Here is a 21,946-nt window from a genome sequence, read left to right as displayed (position 1 = left end):
ACTGTGCATCGGCTAAACAATTTCAGCCTTGCAATCCCCATTGGCAGCTGGCTCCTGGCTCCTGTGGCTTAACTAGTGGCCCTTTTGGACTAGTCCTTACTCGGCCCGACTCGGCTCGTCACGCCTCTACCCGTTTTGTCCCCGTTTGTTTTTCCACGGCCAGGTGAGAAGTGGGCAGGTTGGGGTGAAGCTGCTGTGACGTACTCGATTGCGCAACCGCTTTGTTCATGTCGGCGCTGATCAGAAATCAGCTGGAGCCGCGAGCGGCTGAGAGTAAAACAGCCCGTCTACATCCCTTTTTTAATTCTCTCCTCAGCCAACAGGTTTATGAACATCTGCACCTCAGAGTTGGATCACCAAACAGACGTTTTGCCCCGACCAATCAGTGGCACGGAGGGTGATGAGGCCCCGCCCCCCGACCAATCAGTGGCACGGAGGGTGATGAGGCCCCGCCCCCCGACCAATCAGTGGCACGGAGGGTGATGACATCAGAAATAGTCTCGGCTCAGCCCGGATAGAACCTCGCCAGAATGGTTACAGAAATAGTATCGGCTTGGAGCGGCTCTACCTGTCTCAGCCCTAGTGCAAAAGCGCAAAACGGGGCTGTGGCGGGTAAAACCGAGGTGAAGCGGGACTAGTGGAAAAGAGCCATAGGAGGCAGGAGCCACCGGGAAGCAGCTACAGGAGAAGGCGGTCGTAACTTAGCTTCGGCTCATCGCAGGTTCCACTCCACTGGATATCTGCCCGTTCTCATTTTAACACCAACATTGCTAGTTTAAGATGTCCTTTCAGTGGAAACATCATAAATGGACGGATTGACAGATTTGGTCAGAATGAATGTTAGGTAACTATAGCTCACATCATAGGTAGAACAAGATGAAATAGCTAACTTAGTGTAACTGAACTAAAGTGGGTGTCTTCCAGTCAGCATTCAGGCCTGCTTGTTTCGCCCATGTGCAACATGGCACCACGCAGTATGAGTAAAACAAGGCTTCAAATGCACTCTCCAGAAAAAACCTGTGGGTGACATCACAGGGGGTATATTCAGTGCATCTTATACAGTCCATGACTCTGTCAAGCCGAGGAGAGGCCACAGTGCTTGTTGCAAGCAGCTGTCCTAGACTGACTCCTCTTTTTACTTTACTAAGACAGCAGTGGGCCAATTTCCTTCATGGTCAGGCAAAAATGAGTGTTCAGTTAACTGGAGGAAATAAAATGAAAAGAATGGCATCTGCACATGCTGAACCTATGTTCAAGGGTCTGGAAGCTGCTCATCTTAAAATGGAAATTACAAATAAAAAACTGACAGGAGATTGAAATTAAATTATTTTGTTTTGATTTTGAGGGCATGGAGGAGGAAATGACAATGGTCTGTTTACAATAACAAATGATGATAATGAATTATTGGATTTCTGAATCCGTCTTTGCTGCTGAAATGATGCATGATGGGGTGTGGGAGTGTAAATATGTATTATGTGTAATCATTGTGTGTTTGCAGTTGTGTGATAGATTGTAATTGTAATGTTCTTGATTTTATTTCTAAAGTAATGTTATTAAAGCTCAATGTCTCCTCACATCGCCTTCTCTCTCAAGGCCTCAGTCTCTGTAAAGAAAAATAGCTCTCTGTAGTTTGCTATTTTCGTTCAGATGGTATTTGTCTGTGGTCATGTATGGAATCCATGAGGTTTTTCCATCTCTCCGAGCCTCAGCTAAGCCTGTTGGGCATTTCATAATTAATTAAAATATCTGCATATTGAAACTGTATATGCAAGCAGATCACAGTTAATCAATAGGTATCTGTGGAGTGAAGGTAAACTCAATCTCATTTCCACAAAAGCGACTGATACAGCTGTCTTACAGCTGTATATACAGCTGTATGAGTCGCTTTGCTTTTCTTACGGGTTACACCCCCCACCCACCCTCTTTCATTTCCCTCACCCCAAGGCAGTGAGGGACTTGAAGGGCAGAGGGTGAAAATACACATTAAACAGACGGCGTGTAAGTGAGTGAAAGCAAAAGAGCAGAAGAACATATACCATGTAAAAGAGATGGGAGAAAAAGATTGTTTCCGTTATCGATCTGGTAATCCTCCTTGTGCTCTCTGCTGATTCTAATTTTCCTCCAACACAAGATGAGGAGACGCAATCAAAGGACGTGAGAGAGGCAGAAAAGGACTGCAAGGAGAGAGGGAGTATTGAAGTGAGGATGCGATGCAGCTAAAGGAGGAGCAGTGCCATCCGGTGGTGCAGAGAAACGCTGCAAGAATGTGAGCATCTTTTATTACTTTCTTTATGACATCTGTTAGTGTGCACTTGCTAAAGTTAGTGACTGATCATAACACAATGAAACATTTAACAACTAAATAGAACTAGACAACAAACAAAAAAACACAAGAATAAGTATTTAACTTACAGGAGATATGTTGTGTATGAGGCTCATGAATCCCAAGATGCTGACTAAAATGTTATAGATGTTACAGAACACAGAGGAACCTTTATCTGGTGTTTTGCTATGACAGCAAGTTCATGGATCAAAACATATCCATTAGTGAGGAGGGAACACTTAATACAGAAGTTAATCAGTGCTGTTGATCAGAAGAATAATTACCACAGTTGATGATCATCATTATTCTACTGCAGCAGCTGGGGCTGCAAAAATAGCTAAAGGTTTTGATGTTAGTCGAGGTACAAGTAATTGAGCTGACATGGTAAATGATTGCAATGTCACCTCCATTATAAGTGAAAAATTGCAGGTTCTTTAACATAGCTGTGGGTGATACTTGGGAAATGTGCAAATAGCAAATTGCATTCTGAAAGTATACAACCAAAATTCTCAGCTCTTTTCTTCCATGCTGTTGTTTGTGAAACAGTAAAACATCTATTACTCGTCCAACAGCAGTAGCTGTGATCCTCCACACCATCGTTTTTTTGAGCAGTGACTCTCAAAACAACAGTATCTAATGTCAGTGAAATTCATCCAATCAACTGACAATTTACCATTCAAATATTGTCTTTTTTTATATTTTTAATTTGCAAACTTTTTTGTTTTTCAGTCTTTTTTTTTTACTTCTGTGAACTTTGAAGCTACTTTCTTGAAATTATATTAAAAAACCTTGTGTTGAGAGGAACAAAACATGGCTTTTTTTATAACAACACTACTCAAATCACTCTTAAATTTATCAAATTGCACAACAACCCTTCTTTTTTTCACTTCACTTTTGTTTTAATTGCTCCATTTTACAATACACATTTACTTTTTTAACATTTTCTGATGACAACTCCTCTTAGTTGTTGCCATCGGAGAAATGCTACACCAATACTAACGTTTGTTTCATTTCTTGCAGCATTCAGTGCTCTTTGTCTCTCTCAGACACAACCTTTCATTTTCGAAACCACACTGGTTTTTGTTTTGTTCCCAGCCACTGAGCTTACTCACTATGCCAGTAATAACTGCTGTTGTTACTATTGACAACTAATGGTAGCTCTGAGGATGCATGAGGTGAGTGCATGTAAATGCTGTTGAAACAGGCAGAAAGTCAGGTTGATTGACTGAAAATGTGACAAATCCTTTTCTCTGGACGTGACTGAAATAAGCGGGTGTAATCTTCATAGTGGCACTAATTAGTATGTGTCAACAAACATTATTAATCATGACTTTATTTTAACATGTATTTCCGTAAAGAAAGATTACAGTCATGTTTAATGTAAGAAATGTTAAACACAGGTAGTATTTAGGATGTGAGGTGAGTTCCATACATGGGGATATGCACAATGCCTCGCTAAGGCCAAAGGTACTTTACATATACATGAAATGAATGTGATGGGGACATGGTGTACAATTACATAAAAAGAAAAAGGAAATGACCTGAATATACCACTGAGGCTTACCATTCATCACATGTCTATCAAAGGGCACAGAAAATTATGCAATTAGTCTTAGTTCCTCGTATAAAAACTAAAGTAGAAACTGAAAGAAGAACTAAAGCACCAGAGCTCCTGTTACTAAAATCACTGCAAAATCCCTATTCATAATCTGGTACACAAGAGATGAACAAAGGCTGCATATAAAATCAACAGGCAACATTTGCGCTTATTGTCAGTAATACACCAGGTCAGCATTCAGCCTGTTCAAAGCATTTTCTCATCCTTATCCTTACAGAAAAGCTACATTTCTGCTTATCTTGATCGCCTTTTATTCTGACTTCATTTTGATGACCTAAAGAGCCATTTATTAACTTGGGTCACATTTCCACGCAGACAAACCTGTTCAGAACTTGGAAAGCTCCACCACCACTCCAACCCTCCTACTATGAACCAAAGACTGCTGGCAAGACTAGAATAAAAGGACAGAGAAGCAGAGAAAACTATGATATGGACGGAAAGATTCCGTATTTTTTTATTGACCTTTATCCTGGCTTATGATTCAGGCGGCTCTGAGTTATATCCCCTCTGGGCTCCAGATCAGCCATCAATATATATGTTGTTAATGTCAAGCCACAAATGACTGTGCTGTTCTAGCTGGGACTTCAGAAAAGAAAGAAGGAAAGAGAGGACAAGCAACTGTCTATTAAGACAACTCCTCACACATCTAATCTCTGAGCAAGATGTGTACAGAGCATCACATAACTGCTCAAGATGCATTACAACACATGCATGCAGATGTTAACATGGTTTGAAGGAGGATGTGATCCATCAAAACAAGCTTCTTTGTATATTTATCTACCTTGACTTGTGAAAAAAATAAATAAGAAAAATTACACACATGTTGTTACAATATATCCTCAAAGTGTATATCGTAGTCAGACATTACGATACCAGTTTATAGGAAATCTTGGCCAATTTTTTGGAGCTGCACAGTCTCTCTGCTGTGCCAGAAACACCTCAATGGATGTGTCTTCGTAGAAAAAAGTGGGCAGACAAGGAATAGTATAAATGGTGGCAGAGCGAGCTGTGGATATTATCAAGAGGACTGAGCTGGCCATTTTGTCAGACTTTACTAACCACTAATACCAGCAGTAATGATACTAGGATTGTTAATATTATTACTGGTATATATATATATATATATATATATATATATATATATATATATATATATATATATATATATATATATATATATATATATATATATATATATATATATATTCATATGAGTGTGTTTATTTGAGTGCGTGCTTGCATGTTTAAATTTGGATATGTCTCTCACGCACACACAAACACACACACATCCCTTTTCTTGCTATGGCTGTTTGTCTTATCTTAGCATGTCCGTCCCTTTACTTCAACACATTTTCACCACTAAGGCACATCACTCAAACACAGCAGTAATCACCACACTACACACACCACACCCATCACTGTCTTGTCTCTTTATCAACCTTATCCTTTCATGTTTCAGATTGGTGATTTTAGTCCTCTTTGCCAGAATTAGAAATTCAAATGTTAATAAAATATGTTAGATTATACTGTCAAAGGGGGCTGGTGAAGGACACGCACACTCTCACACATTCAGATTCACATTAGGAAAACCAACATCTGCAGCAAGATCAAAATGCATATATATCCCATTGATAATGGTTTCCCCAAATCATGGTACTAACCATAAATATATGTGCAGACAGTTGGATAAAAGAAAAAAAAAGGTGAATCAGTATATATTCACAGTTTTGTACACATTAAATGTAAATGTGTAGTTGAGGGGGTATGTACAGTAAGTCCAATAGCCTATATGCTGAGGTTTCAATTAAGTGCAGCTGATGCAAGCTACACCTTAACAACTTAAACTTTAAAAGAAAATCAATAACTGAGATTTGAACCCTCCAGTCTGATTTTGCAGCCAAGCTTGGGCCCACCTGTGAGCACTGATGTACACTCAGTGTCTTGAAAAAGACTAAATGTTGTTTGGATTCCTTTTTCTTCAATATGTTTCCTTGTTTAATTAAATTAAAAGGATGTGTGGGGTTCATATAATTTAATTAACAGAGCATGAGAAACACTTTCAAGGTGCAAAATAATTTTGACTGCGAAATGACAAGAAATAAAAACAAAACAAGGTTAATAAAAAAGAGGCATAAGCGTTCCACCCAACCTCACTGACAGCTCAGCATGCTTAGTGAAAGAGTCAACTTTGGTCATGTTCATACACCCCGTTCAAAAACATAAAAAATAAAATAAAAAAAAATAAAAAATAAATAAATAAATGAACAAAGATGGGATTGGGTGGCTGGCGGCAAACAAAACTCAGAGACAATTTACACATAGTTGCTACACCCAGCATTGACTACTTTTGTTGTGCAAAAAATAAAATAAAAATAACATATAAAACACTGACCACTGTTACCAACCAACATCCACATGTGAGCTGTGACAGTTTGTGAATGCTTAAAAGCAGCATCAAAAGGGACGAACAGGAAATTAAGAAAACACTTTAATCTTTAATTTGCTCTTTTATGTATTAGTACACATTGAAAGAGGCAAGTCAAATTTGTAATAAACTGTAAGATTCATGGTATTATTGTATTTTTATACATGCTGAACACATGATAGAACACTAAAAAATACATTACTGTCAAACAATCAACATATTCAAAAAGTAATCAAATATTCCTTCAAATGAAATTAAAAGTGATATTTTAACCTGGTGAAAAAAAAAACTTTGTGCTGCTTTAAATTCAACTACTATTCTGTTGGATGATATTGAAAGATAACAAAGTGAAAATAAAATAAAGAGCCAGAGCCCAGCCATTTTCTCAACATGACAGCCTGAATCACTTACTCCTGGTGTAACATTAGTCTTGTCTCGTGAAGCAGACCTGCACGGCTTGTACTACTACTCATGGGACAGAGTGAGTCACCAACATGGACAGTACAAGGTGCACGCGGGCGCTAACAGTGAAACACAGGAATAACCAGAAGGACCACAGGAGAGAATGTGGTGGGCAGTACATCATCCTGTAGCCTGTAGTTTATGAAAAGTAACATTCTAAAACATTAAAGATAAAGTAAAGTGTAAAAAGCATCAAAGGATAGTGAATTCAAGAACATCAGATGTCATGAATGTCACTTTGAGATATTTTGTGGTATGAGTCAGTGTGAAAATGTGCTGAAGACTCAAACATAAAGATCTGGCTTCTTAAGAAAATGTGAACATGCTTAGCTTTTTGTTGTGTGCCAAGTGTTAGGAAATGAGGTTGGAGTCGGACCCAGATGTAGGAGAGCAGGAATTCCCAAAAGCAGTGATTTATTTAATCAAACAAAAAGTGCTGCTTAGCTGGATGCAAAAACCAGAACATGAACGTGACAAAGTAAGGGAGGGAGGAAACAGTACGGACGAGCAGGGAGCAAGGGCAAGACAAGACCAGATATACACAAGGGTTAACGAGACACAGGTGCAGACGATCAGGACGGATGGGAAACAGGAAAGTCAAACAAGAATTCAAACACAAAGACACGGGCTTCAAAATAAAACAGAAACTACCATAACACCAAGTGCAGCCAGAGGCTGAAGTGCCAGTATCGACACTGAAGACACTTCAATATCATAACTCATAATGAACATCTCCCTTACAAATGTGGAGGAACAAATTCATATAAAACTTGACAGAAGTGTGAGTAAATATTTTTGTGGACTTTATTTCAGTCACTATGCCCCAACAATGACAAAGTGTGTTGCTGCCATCTCTAAACACATTTGGAGAGATTTGAATTTTGTTAAATTTACATTATTCTTATTTGATTTTTTGTCCATTTTTGTGATACATGAATTATTTGCTTTAATGAGTATCCAGCTGAGGAACGTCCACACGTGTGTGTGTGTGTGTGTGTGTGTGTGTGTGTGTGTGTGTGTGTGTGTGTGTGTGTGTGTGTGTGTGTGTGTGTGTGTGTGTGTGTGTGTCCTTAAACACACGTTGCGTTTAAAAAAAAAATTCCAAAGTTGCACATGTCCACGGATCCACCCTCATTGAACTGCTTAAAAGCTGTCCCCCTGATCCATTTTAGCGGACAGACTTGAATCTTGCCCTCCATAAAGAAAATGCAGGAAAGCAGGCTGCAGGTACGTCACTAATATATTACAGTCTGTCAGTATATTTAATTAACTGTAAAGGGTTTTTTCAATCCTGATAGGATTTGCCTTGACAGTGTATAGATATCCAATGCTAATAATTGATGTAGAATTTAAGAAATCAGTGAGAATCAACAGAGAGGATGTGATCCAATGATAATCCATGTTGTCATATGCTGTTAAACACATGTAACAATAATAGTGTTTGGGTCACCTGAACAGCTACAGGTCCAGGAACTCTGAACCTTTATTGTCTCTTAGAGCGGCTATTTGATCAGTCGTAAAAAAGACACCAAAATGAATATTGTTTGTCTTTCTTCTTAATACATTTTGTGTCAAGATCTAATAAATTGGCTTAGTTACAATTCCCAAGTCCTTTATAATGTCTAAAAATCCTTATTATAAAGTCTAATGATGCTCAAAATATTCCTCTACTATTATCCTGGTTCTTGAAGACATTCCACCTTTCATTTAGAGAGCCTTCTCAGTTCAACCCGACTAGTGTGGAGTTTAGAGCTTCTAACCTGTTGAAGTGAAAAGGTTGTATGGTTGTGGAACCACCTGAGTAGCAGATTAAAAAATGGACTGGCTTCTTTTACTCCTCTCTCAAACTGTCTTCTCTGTCCAAAATGTTGTGCATTGTTGTCCTCAAAAGAGAGACTTGTATCCTTCAGATACAGGTGGACGGATGAATCATAACCTCATGGGCTGCCTCTCCTGTCCTGGGCCATACCTTTGTGCAGTTGTTGTTTAGTTCCTCTGAGGTGAAGGTTCTTGCACTCCTCATACAACGCCGCTCTGTTTCTGTTTGATGTTTTACTTTGAAGAGACAATTTAGTCTGAGGGTGGTGTCAGTGGACTGGGATGTCCTGTTTGGAGGCGTTAGAGTTTCTAAGACACTCCTACTTTGTGTAGAAGGACAACATTTTTTAGGCTCTATTTCTTTTATTCTCTATTTAGTATTGTGGGTTGTTTTTTTTTTTTGCCTCGGTTGCCCCAATTGAAGCTTCTGAGAATGTCTCTATTGACTGACATTTTTATTGCATTTTACTTAGTAACTTCGTCAAAATTTAATAAGTAGCAATAAAACCCTGTATTATTTTGCATAAGTTGATGATTAAGATATTTCAGCAACAAGCCTGTCTGCCGTTGGCTTTACCAGCTGCTGTCGCCGGTTGGAGTTGGTTACTCATTGACAGGCACTGCCCGTTCTGGTGAGCATATATCATTTGCTTCCAGGCTCGTGAACCCTCGAAAGACAAACATAAAGAGTAAATCCAGTGACACACATATTTTAAAGTGTAACCACCTTTTATTTAACCAAGCCTGATTGAACCCTGTGTTCAGAGATGTTAGAGTAGTAATCACAGCCATGAGGTAAGGCAAACACAAGACTCATTCTGGAAGTAAACTCCAAGTGTCGTAATAACTGTGTGCACCCGGTGATGAAAATGGGGAATTTTTACTTCAAGCGGCAATTTTTTTTTTTCCCATTTCATAGTTTTTTTGTGAAATGTGTGTGAAAACACTATATAATATTTTTAACAACTTTCCTTCCATCCATCCGTCCGTCCGTCCGTCCGTCAAGGGGACAGTGGCCTAAGCAGGGAAACCCAGACCTCCCTCTCCCCAGCCACTTCGCTCAGCTCTTCTAAAGGAATCCCAAAGCATTCCCAGGCCAACCGAGAAACATAGTCCCTCCAGCTTGTCCTGAGTCATCCCTGGGGTCTCCTCCCAGTGGGACATGAAAAACCTCACCAGGGAGGTGTCCAGGAAGCATCCTTACCAGAGTCAGTCTGTCGTGGTGAAGAAGGAGCTGAACTTACCAGTCAGTCTACGTTCCTACCCTCACCTCTGGTCACGAGCTGTGGGTAGTGACCCAAAAGAACGAGATCGAGATACGAGCAGTGAAAATGAGTTTCCTCTGTAGGATGTCTGGGCTCTCCCTTAAAGATAGGATGAGAAACTCAGTCATCCGGGAGGGGCTCAGACTAAACCCATTCATCCTCTGCATCAAGAAGAGCCAGATGAGGTTGGCTCGGGCATTTTTGACAACTATACAAGTAATATCTTGACAATATCTTGACCAGTTGGGGGAAATGGAAATAAAAAATGTACATAATAAAAGAGGGTTTGAGAAAGTCACTGCAGAATAGTTATGCCAATCAAGAAAATACAAACTGGAGAGAAAGAACAGAATCTTTGTGAGCCTCATCCACATTTTTTGTGATAACAGAAACTTAATTTGCACATTAGAGATAAATTGCCATGACTGGAGAAAATCCCTGCATGTTGACTGTACAATGTCTCTGTTTTCATCCAGGTGCCATTATTTGTAGTTCTCCTGTCCGTTGCTGCCGGTGATCCATCCGACTCAAAGTTTTACCGACCAGTTGACTGTGATGACATCCATCAGCAAGACAACACAAGCGCCAGTGGAGTGTACACGATCTACCCAGGAGGCCCTGTTACACCATTGCAAGTTTACTGTGACATGACCACTGACGGAGGGAGATGGACTGTGAGTAATACAAGTATACGCAGTGAATGTAAATATATAAATATGGTCATTTTTCATCATCTCAATTTGATAGCTTTCCTTCATCAATAAAGTTCAGGCAAAGTGAAAAATAAAAAAATGTCACTTCCCTTGCTGCATTTGCATAGACTTCAGTGCAGGTGGGTTGCTGCAGCAGAGCTTACAGCAGCTTGTCTGAGGAGGAATGTGTCTCAGAGCTCTTAGGGATTCATCCCATCTGTTGTGGGAGTTTTTGTTATTCTGGTCACTAAAGTTAGTTCTTGGTGTCTGTATGCCTGGGCAGGTTGCCACACTGCAGAATGAAAGTGGGACTCATAAAATCTGTCCTTCATGTATTCATCTGTTTTTAATGGTAGATAAAAACGTTGCTCTTATACATATTTTATCATCCATATTATCCATCGATTGTTATCATCACAGACAAGGTGGATTCAATATCTTTGGTATAAAAGAACATTGTGTTTTGTTCAGTTTTAGACTTCTATAGCTGCCTCTCGTTGTGCCCCTCAGATATTTCAGAGAAGGATTGATGGGAGTGAAAGCTTCTTTAGGTCCTGGAAGGACTACAAGGCTGGCTTTGGGAATGTAGCTGGAGAATACTGGCTGGGTGAGTTACACAAATAAATAGTCTGAAGGAACTGCATTGATCAAATGTGGTACAATGGTGGGTGCTGGTGCAGGATGTCAAATCAATGAAGGATCTGCATATCTTTTAGGCTTGGAAAACATCTTCCTGCTGACTATGAGGAAGAAGAATGAGCTGCGGGTCGACATGGAGGACTGGGAGGGAGGACGAGCCTCCGCTCAGTACGCCTCCTTCACAATCGACCCTGAGAATACTGGATATCAGCTTGATCTGGGCGAGTTCACCGGTGGAGCAGCAGGTGATTGTCAGTGTGTGGGTTTTAATTTAGGAAGGTGAATAACAACGAAAAAAGAAAAAAAAATAAGAAAAGACCATTTTCCATATCATAAGGGATCTTCCTGTTTGTTAAATGCCTTTTTCATAATTGTCTCTCACCCTGCACTCAGGTTCCAGATTATTAAAATGATTTCTTTCTAATTAATTTTATTTTTTCAAAGTATAATGCAGTACTGAGCACCAGAATAAAAAAAAACTTTAATCACACAATACATTGATTTCGGTGATTATTTTTTTTAGCCCCTCTTTTAAAGCAGTGCTATTTTGCTCATTTATTTTGAGAGACCTATTGTACAAACTGTTGCCTGAGAAGGTGAAAAAAGCTTCTCGATAAAGTAATAACAGCTATTAAATGAAGGAACAGGGCCGTATTGTTGAAAATAAAAGCCAAACACAAAGACCTGTAGTTTTCTACAACATCTAAGAAAACTGCTTTTATCACACGTGGCACACCTTTTTGTTTTTGTTTTCATGCAAATGGAATCACAAAGATAAGTTTGAACCTTTGTCATATACAAGTTATAATTTCTGTTTATCCTAGCTGGTGTGTGAATGTTATATGAATGTTCCAGCGGATCGGCAATTATTATTATTATTATCATTGTTATCATTGTTATCATTATTATGGGCATGCCAAGTAGTGGCATGACCATATTGCAATCGTCCAGAATGGCCCAAAGGGCAATGCTGCTAGCATGCTAAAGTCGCAAAAGTCCCACTGCGCACCAGCGGGTGTACAGCATGACCCCGCACTGATGTGGAAAAAAAAAATCCCCAAAAAGTAAAACACGGCCGAAAAAATGAGGAAAAACATGAAAATGAAGGCGTAAATTAGTACCCAGAAAAGGTTTCCCTTTTCTTATTATTATTATGGGCATGCCAAGTAGTGGCATGACCATATTGCAATCGTCCAGAATGGCCCAAAGGGCAATGTTGCTAGCATTTTGCTAACAAGCTAAAGTCGCAAAAGTCCCACTGCGCACCAGCGGGTGTACAGCATGACCCCGCTCGGATGTGGAAAAAAAAAATCCCCAAAAACTAAAACACGGCCGGAAAAACGAGGAAAAACATGAAAATGAAGGCGATATATTAGTATCTAGAAAAGGTTTCCCTTTTCTTATTATTATTCTTATTCCGCACTTTTTTTCGTCCGTTAATGCAGTCCGAACCGGAACGTGCACCCATGCATGGCATACATCGTTGGATGCGTCTCCATCATGCCTCGATGGGCATTACTTTTCTCCGTAATAGGGGTTACCGTGGCAACGCTAGTTGCCAAAAAGCAAAAAAAAAGGCGCAAATTCCCGCGCTTATTGCTCGGCCGAACTTTACCGTAGAGACATCGTTCAAACTTTCAAACACTCAGCCCGATTGTCCCTAACCGACCGTCCAACCTTATTATGCCAAGTATTACAGTTTTTGTGATATTGACCTTTCATTTTTTTTTTTTTTTCCGTTTGATTTTGGACGCTTGTTGCTAGGCAACAGGTTATCGTAGAGACATCATACAAATGTTTCCCGACTCGGCACGCTGTGGACTTCAACATACTCAAATTTCATGAAGCTGGGATTTAAGGAAATTTTATGTCAAAATCCAGGCCACATGGCCCCATTCATTCGGATGGAGTTTTTTGCCATGGTGAAAAAAATACCTATCCGCTAACATAGCCTGAACCGGAACATGCACCCATACATGGCATACATCGTTGGATGCGTCTCCATCATGCCTCGATGGGCATTACTTTTCTCCGTAATAGGGGTTACCGTGGCAACGCTAGTTGCCAAAAAGCAAAAAAAAGGCGAAAATTCCCGCGCTTATTGCTCGGCCGAACTTTATCGTAGAGACATCGTTCAAACTTTCAAACACTCAGCCCGATTGTCCCTAACCGACCGTACAACCTTATTATGCCAAGTATTACAGTTTTTGTGATATTGACCTTTCATTTTTTTTTTTTTTTCCGTTTGACTTTGGACGCTTGTTGCTAGGCAACAGGTTATCGTAGAGACATCATACAAATGTTTCCCGACTCGGCACGCTGTGGACTTCAACATACTCAAATTTCATGAAGCTGGGATTTAAGGACATTTTATGTCAAAATCCAGGCCACATGGCCCCATTCATTCGGATGGAGTTTTTTGCCATGGTGAAAAAAAAACCTATCCGCTAACATAGCCTGAACCGGAACATGCACCCATACATGGCATACATCGTTGGATGCGTCTCCATCGTGCCTCAATGGGCATTACTTTTCTCAGTCAAAAGTGTTACCGTGGCAACGCTAGATGCCAAAAAGCAAAAAAAAAGGCGAAAATTCAGACGCTTATTGCTCGGCCGGACTTTATCGTAGAGACATCGTTCAAACTTTCAAACACTCGGCCTGATTGGCACTAACGGACCCAAGAACCTCATTATGCCAACTTTTAAAGTTTTTGCGATATTGACCTTTCTTTTTTTTTTTTAATTTCCGTTTGACTTTGGATGCTTGTTGCTAGGCAACAGATTATCGTAGAGACATGATACAAATGTTCCCCGACTCGGCAAGCTGTGATCTTCAACATATTCCAATTTCATGAAGCTGTGATTTAAGGAAGCTTTAATGTAAAATCCATGCCAAATGGCCCCATTCATTCGGATGTTTTTTTTTTACCATGATGGAAAAAAACCCTATCCGTTAACGTAGTCTGAACCGGAACGTGCACCCATGCACGGCATACACCGTTAGATGCTTCTCCATCGTGCCTCGATCGGCATTACTTTTCTCAGTCAAAAGCGTTACAGTGGGGACGCTAGACGGCAAAAAGCGCGCCCCATTAATAGCTATTGGGAGCACAGGAATGAATGCAATACAACCGTAAACACCTCAAACTGACATAGAACCGCCCCGAACACAACCACTACAGCCCTAAACCAAAGCGGCGAGAGGGGACGAATGGGCAGTAGGGCATGCCCATATCAAAATTTCCAGAAATTTTCTAGTTATTATGGGCATGCCAAGTAATGGCATGACCATATTGCAATCGTCCAGAATGGCCCAAAAGGCAATGTTGCTAGCATTTTGCTAACAAGCTAAAGTAGTAAAAGTCCCTTGTCACACCAGCGGGTGTACAGCATGACCCCGCTCTGATGTGGAAAAAAAAAATCCCCAAAAAATAAAACACGGCCGGAAAAATGAGGAAAAACATGAAAATGAAGGCGATATATTAGTATCTAGAAAAGTTTCCCTTTTCTTATTATTCCGCACTTTTTTTCGTCCGTTAATGCGGCCCGAACCGGAACGTGCACCCATGCATGGCATACATCGTTGGATGCGTCTCCATCATGCCTCGATGGGCATTACTTTTCTCCGTAATAGGGGTTACCGTGGCAACGCTAGTTGCCAAAAAGCAAAAAAAAAGGCGAAAATTCCCGCGCTTATTGCTCGGCCGAACTTTATCGTAGAGAAACCGTTCAAACTTTCAAACACTCGGTCCGATTGTCCCTAACCGACCGTACAACCTTATTATGCCAAGTATTACAGTTTTTGTGATATTGACCTTTCATTTTTTTTTTTTTTTTCCGTTTGACTTTGGACGCTTGTTGCTAGGCAACAGGTTATCGTAGAGACATCGTACAAATGTTTCCCGACTCGGCACGCTGTGGACTTCAACATACTCAAATTTCATGAAGCTGGGATTTAAGGAAATTTTATGTCAAAATCCAGGCCAAATGGCCCCATTCATTCGGATGGAGTTTTTTACCATGGTGAAAAAAAAACCTATCCGTTAACATAGCCTGAACCGGAACATGCACCCATGCATGGCATACATCGTTGGATGCGTCTCCATCGTTCCTCGATGGGCATTACTTTTCTCAGTAAAAAGTGTTACCGTGGCAACGCTAGACGCCAAAAAGCAAAAAAAAAGGCGAAAATTCGGACGTTTATTGCTCGGCCGAACTTTATCGTGGAGACATTGTTGAAACTTTCAAACACTCGGCCCGATTGGCACTAACGGACCCTACAACCTCATTATGCTAATTATTACAGTTTTTGCGATATTGGCCTTTCATTTTTTTTTTTAATTTCTGTTTGAATTTGGACGCTTGTTGCTAGGCAACAGGTTATCGTAGAGACATCGTACAAATGTCCCCTGACTCGGCACGCTGTGGACTTCAACATACTCAAATTTCATGAAGCTGGGATTTAAGGAAATTTTATGTCAAAATCCAGGCCAAATGGCCCCATTCATTCGGATGGAGTTTTGTACCATGGTGAAAAAAAAAAACCTATTCGTTAACGTAGCCTGAACCGGAACATGCACCCATGCATGGCATACATCGTTAGATGCGTCTCCATCTTGCCTCGATGGGCATTACTATTCTCAGTCAAAAGCGTTACCGTGGCAAGGCTAGATGCCAAAAAGCGCGCCCCATTAATAACTATTGGGAGCACAGGAATGAATGAAATACAAGCGTAAAAACACCTCAAACTGACATAGAACCACCCTAAACACAACCACTACAGCCCCAAACCAAAGCGGCGAGAGGGGACGAATGGGCGGTAGGGCATGCCCATATCAAAATTTCCGGAAATTTTCTAGTTATGGGCATGCCAAGTAATGGCATGACCATATTGCAATCGTCCAGAATGGCCGAAAGGGCAATGTTGCTAGCATTTTGCTAACAAGCTAAAGTTGCAAAAGTCCCACTGCGCACCAGCGGGTGTACAGCATGACCCCGCTCGGATGTGGAAAAAGAAAATCCCCAAAAAATAAAACACGGCCGGAAAAACGAGGAAAAACATGAAAATGAAGGCGATATATTAGTATCTAGAAAAGGTTTCCCTTTTCTTATTATTATTCTTATTCCGCACTTTTTTTCGTCCGTTAATGCGGCCCGAACCGGAACGTGCACCCATGCATGGCATACATCGTTGGATGCGTCTCCATCATGCCTCGATGGGCATTACTTTTCTCCGTAATAGGGGTTACCGTGGCAACGCTAGTTGCCAAAAAGCAAAAAAAAAGGCGAAAATTCCCACGCTTATTGCTCGGCCGAACTTTATCGTAGAGACATCGTTCAAACTTTCAAACACTCGGTCCGATTGTCCCTAACCGACCGTACAACCTTATTATGCCAAGTATTACAGTTTTTGTGATATTGACCTTTATTTATTTATTTTTTTTCCGTTTGACTTTGGAAGCTTGTTGCTAGGCAACAGGTTATTGTAGAGACATCGTACAAATGTTTCCCGACTCGGCACGCTGTGGACTTCAACATACTCAAATTTCATGAAGCTGGGATTTAAGGAAATTTTATGTCAAAATCCAGGCCAAATGGCCCCATTCATTCGGATGGAGTTTTTAACCATGGTGAAAAAAAAACCTATCCGTTAACATAGCCTGAACCGGAACATGCACCCATACATGGCATACATCGTTGGATGCGTCTCCATCGTTCCTCGATGGGCATTACTTTTCTCAGTAAAAAGTGTTACCGTGGCAACGCTAGACGCCAAAAAGCAAAAAAAAAAGGCGAAAATTCGGACGCTTATTGCTCGGCCGAACTTTGTCGTAGAGACATCGTTCAAACTTTCAATCACTCGGCCCGATTGTCCCTAACGGTACGTACAAGCTCATTATGCCTAGTATTACAGTTTTTGCGATATTTACCTTTCAGGTTTTTTTTTAATTTCCGTTTTACTTTGGACGCTTGTTGCTAGGCAACAGGTTATCGTAGAGACATCGTACAAATGTTCCCTAACTCGGCATGCTGTGGACTTCAACATATTCAAATTTCATGAAGCTGGCATTTAAGGAAATTTTTTGTCAAAATCCATGCCAAGTGGCCCCATTCATTCGGATGGGGTTTTTTACCACGGTGAAAAAAAACCCCCTATCCGTTAACATAGTCTGAACCGGAACGTGCACCCATGCATGGCATACATCGTTAGATGCTTCTCCATCGTGCCTCGATGGGCATTACTTTTCTCAGTCAAAAGCGTTGCCGTGGGGACGCTGGACGCCAGAAAGCGCACCCCATTAATTACTATAGGCAGCACAGGAATGAATGCAATACAACCATAAACACCTCAAACTGACATAGAACCACCCCGAACACAACCACTACAGCCCCAAACCAAAGCAGCGAGAGGGGACGAATGGGCGGTAGGGCATGCCCATATCAAAATTTCCAGAAATTTTCTAGTTATTATTATTCTTATTCCGCACTTTTTTTCGTCCGTTAATACGGCCCGAACCGCAACGTGCACCCATGCATGGCATACATCGTTGGATGCGTCTCCATCGTGATTCGATGGGCATTACTTTTCTCCGTAATAGGGGTTACCGTGGCAACGCTAGTTGCCAAAAAGCAAAAAAAAAGGCGAAAATTCCCACGCTTATTGCTCGGCCGAACTTTATCGTAGAGACATCGTTCAAACTTTCAAACACTCGGCCCGATAGTCACTAAAGGACCATAAAACTTCATCATGCTACTTATTATGGTTTTTGCGATATTTAACTTTCAATTTAAAAAAAAAATCTATTTTATTTTGGACGCTTGTTGCTAGGCAACGGTTTATCGTACAGACATCATTACAACATTGACAAACCCGGGACGCTTTGTACTGCAACATATTTTAGTCTCGTCATGCTTGCTATTACGGTTTTTGAGATATTCCACATTGTTCATTTTGATGCTAACGGAACTTCGGATGCTTGTTGCGCGGCAACGCGGTATCGCAGAGACTTTGTTCAAACGTTAAAAGACTCAGGTTGATGTGGACTACAACATACTGAGGTCTCATTACGCTGTCGTTTACAGCTTTTGAGATATTAAAGCCAAATTGTCCCATTCTATCCTATGGGGCTTGTTACCATGGCAACAAAAACCTATGCATTTGTATGGGAGAGCATGTGAATAAACAATCTGTTAATACTGCTCGGACCGCAATGTGCACCCATGCATGGCATATATCGTTGGATGCGTCTCCATCGTGCCTCGATGGGCATTACTTTTTTCAGTCAAAAGTGCTACCGTGGCAACGCTAGATGCCAAAAAGCCAAAAAAAAGGCGAAAATTCAGACGCTTATTGCTCGGCCGGACTTTATCGTAGAGACATAGTTCAAACTTTCAAACACTCGGCCCGATTGGCACTAACGGAGCCTAGAACCTCATTATGCCATTTTTTTAAGTTTTTGTGATATTGACCTTTCATTTTTTTTTTAATTTCCGTTTGACTTTGGACGCTTGTTGCTAGGCAACAGATTATCGTAGAGACATCATACAAATGTTCCCTGACTCGGCACGCTGTGACCTTCAACGTATTAAAATTTCATGAAGCTGTGATTTAAGGAAAGTTTAATGTAAAATCCATGCCAAATGGCCCCATTCATTCGGATGGGTTTTTTAAAACCATGGTGGAAAAAAAACCTATCCGTTAACGTAGCCTGAACCGGAACGTGCACCCATAGATGGCATACATCGTTGGATGCGTCTCCATCGTGCCTCGATGGCCATTGCTTTTCTCAGTCAAAAGCGTTACCGTGGGGACGCTAGACGGCAAAAAGCGCGCCCCATTAATAGCTATTGGGAGCACAGGAATGAATGAAATACAACCGTAAACACCTCAAACTGACATAAAAACGCCCCGAACACAAACACTGCAGCCCCAAACCAGAGCAGCGAGAGGGCTCGAATGGGCGGTAGGGCATGCCCATATCAAAATTTCCAGAAATTTTCTAGTTATTATTATTATTATTATTATTATTATTATTATTATTATTATTATTATTATTATTATTATTATTATTATTATTACTAACCAAGACGAGCCACTTGTGGGAATAAAAAAAGATTAAAAGAACAATGCTTACTCATATGCTAAAAGTTTTTAAAAGTTCACAAAGATGCTTATTCCTCCTAGAGGCGAGATAAGAAGGTGTGAACACTCCAGACCTAATGGGGGCAGCACATCACAAGAAAGTTGATCTGTTGATGCATCTATTTGCAGCTGATTTGCCCCCAACCAGAGTTTGGTGGTGTGCAAATTGTGCTGTCTGAAAGCTGACTAAATGGTCTTTCCAGGTGGTTAGGTTTAGGGGTTAGGGTACACTCAGCATGACTGACATGGGAACAGAATATGCTCTAAACCAGCACAACTTCCTTCTCTTCAACAATGTATAAACACTTAACTCTACAAAGATTTGTATTACATTTAGTCGAAAAAGCATGACATCGCTTGACCCATATCTGCACTTGTCAGCACAACGTTTTGAGTGGCTCTTTTGTCAACATAGTAGATATATCTGTTTAACATGGCACATTTTGTTGTATTTTGACATACTTCCATTCATTTGGTTGACTTTGAAATAGTTGAAAGTGTGATTATTACATATATGGCACCTTTAAGCCAATCATCTGTTTTTACAAGCCTGCCCAGCCTGAGCATAGTTGGCATCTAACTGCACATTCACCATCGTATCAAACATATATAAAGTAATTCAAATTCTCCAGCAGACTTATGGTGATGGTGCTTCAGCTGTATGTGAGCAGAAAGCATTTACATTTACATTTATCAGTTACATTGTTTTCTTCTGCCTTCTCCATTAGGGGACAGTTTGTCAAATCACAACTCCATGAAGTTTACCACCTTTGACAAAGACCAGGACAACTGGAAGAGTAACTGTGCACAGTCGTACCTGGGGGGTTTCTGGTACAATGCCTGCCACATGACTAATCCAACTGGCATGTATGCCCCTCATGGTGCCATGAGCAGTTTTGAAAATGTCCATGTGATTTGGCACGCGTGGAAGGGATGGAATTACTCTCTCAAAACTATTGCCATGAAGATTAGGTCAGTGTCCAACTGTTCATGCTAACAGTACTCTGACGAGAAGTAGAGGATGTTTATCAAAAACACCTCGAGTCAGAATTAGCAGTGCCTACTCACATCGTCTCACCTGATTCAGGTTACTTTGAGTATATTTGACTGTTCAGTAATCTTCTTTTCTGTGTCATATTTCTAAAAATTATGTGTACAAGCTTTCCTTGAGTGTATTTATTATAATTTAGTGTTTTGAACTCTGTAATATGTAATTCTGGAACAGGGAAAGTGTTTGGTAAATATGGGTAAAAACTCTGCATCAATGATCTAAAACACTTATGATGGTTATGAGACATAGTCAAAGAAATGTCTTCCAAAACCTCAAATATCAAACTGTTGGTGATGCAAAAAAAAGGATGGATGGCTTGGATTTTATGATAGTATGCAGAGTTTTGTGTTTAAAGCCATCACGTCCTGCAACACCGTTTGTGACAATCCCGCTAACAGATGTTTGAAATGTGACTGGCAATATGCTGGAAGTATGGATCTGTTATAGATAATACATAAACTACAGGTGTGACATAAGCTCCATCACTGAAGCAGAAGATTGATTTTTGAAACCTTACTTCAGGTTTGTTTGTTTATTTGTTTGTTTTGTTGTTTTTCATTTTAAACATTTTCCCCCAACACATGGTGTCACTGTCGTGCAACGGAACCTAATCAAGTTTTACGCTGGATATAAGGTATGTCCAAATTGCATTTCTGGCTGTTTGAAAGTTTGTGAAAACTTACAACTTTTACCCTTTTAAAATAAAGTTGATTACCTCGTAACAAGACACGAATTACATGACACACTGGCTCGTACTAGTAGCTAGAAAAGACAGACATGAAGCTAATTACCAGTGTGTCATAAGTTTTCCACACTCAGAAATATCAAAAATATAGTTCAATATAAAAGCAGGATTACGATTTTTATTTTCTGACATTTATAAAGGTGAAAGGGCTCAATATTTCATAACACTGAATAAACATAATCAAAGCCACTCGTGTCTCTGAGACCAACCTGATTCTCTGTGTTGCTCAAATATTTTCATTACAACTTCACTCTTTTCTTGGAAAGAGTTTATCAAATTACTTTCAATGGTACAGAGGGACCCACTTCTTGCTTGGCATTAAGTGCATAGAAAAAAAACAATGCAGACAACACTTGGCACAGACGTTGTGGTGCAGAGATACACTAGACTAGAGATCCCTTCTACATTCCTCATTCACCCTCCAGCTGTGCATTCACATTGAACCCATGACGGTGCAATATCACCTCCCTGGTGTGTGCTTTCACAAAGCCTGACGATGTTCTGCACTCTGAAGATGGTCCCTGCATCCACAGTCAGCCACCAGTCCCTATTTCCTCTTGCCATTGGATACTCCAGGGATGTCAGACTCCATTTCTCCCTGGTCAAAGGACCAGTTTTGCAGCTGCAAGATATTTAAATTAATCAACTATATGTACATCAGAGAAATCTGCCTTCAGGCCACTATTACATGTCAACTGCATCAGTGTTTTTGGCAAGAATTATTAAAAAAGCCACTTATCTGAGACTTTCCTCAACTAGCTGT

At 40.4% G+C, this 21,946-nt stretch overlaps 1 protein-coding gene across 1 annotated transcript; it reads left to right on the top strand.

The window, feature by feature from the left end:
• Positions 1-7,951: 7,951 nt before the first annotated feature.
• On the top strand, positions 7,952-21,920 carry LOC133451959 (microfibril-associated glycoprotein 4-like). The gene is made up of 5 exons (XM_061731129.1): positions 7,952-8,055; positions 10,388-10,585; positions 11,114-11,210; positions 11,320-11,487; positions 20,116-21,920. Exons 1-5 carry the CDS (start codon positions 8,035-8,037, stop codon positions 20,382-20,384), a joined length of 753 nt encoding a protein of 250 aa, XP_061587113.1. The 5' UTR covers positions 7,952-8,034; the 3' UTR covers positions 20,385-21,920.
• Positions 21,921-21,946: the final 26 nt, after the last annotated feature.

This window comes from Cololabis saira, chromosome 1 (assembly GCF_033807715.1).
Source record: "Cololabis saira isolate AMF1-May2022 chromosome 1, fColSai1.1, whole genome shotgun sequence".
Classification (NCBI taxonomy): domain Eukaryota; kingdom Metazoa; phylum Chordata; class Actinopteri; order Beloniformes; family Belonidae; genus Cololabis; species Cololabis saira.
This window is presented reverse-complemented; position numbering and strand designations above follow the sequence as displayed.

Excerpts from the sequence above, each read along its gene's own strand:
- LOC133451959 (XM_061731129.1), top strand. The coding sequence starts at position 8,035 with ATGCAGGAAAGCAGGCTGCAG. Across the intron at positions 8,056-10,387 it reads TGCAGGAAAGCAGGCTGCAG|GTGCCATTATTTGTAGTTCT; the intron begins GTACGTCACTAA and ends GTTTTCATCCAG. Across the intron at positions 10,586-11,113 it reads CTGACGGAGGGAGATGGACT|ATATTTCAGAGAAGGATTGA; the intron begins GTGAGTAATACA and ends TGTGCCCCTCAG.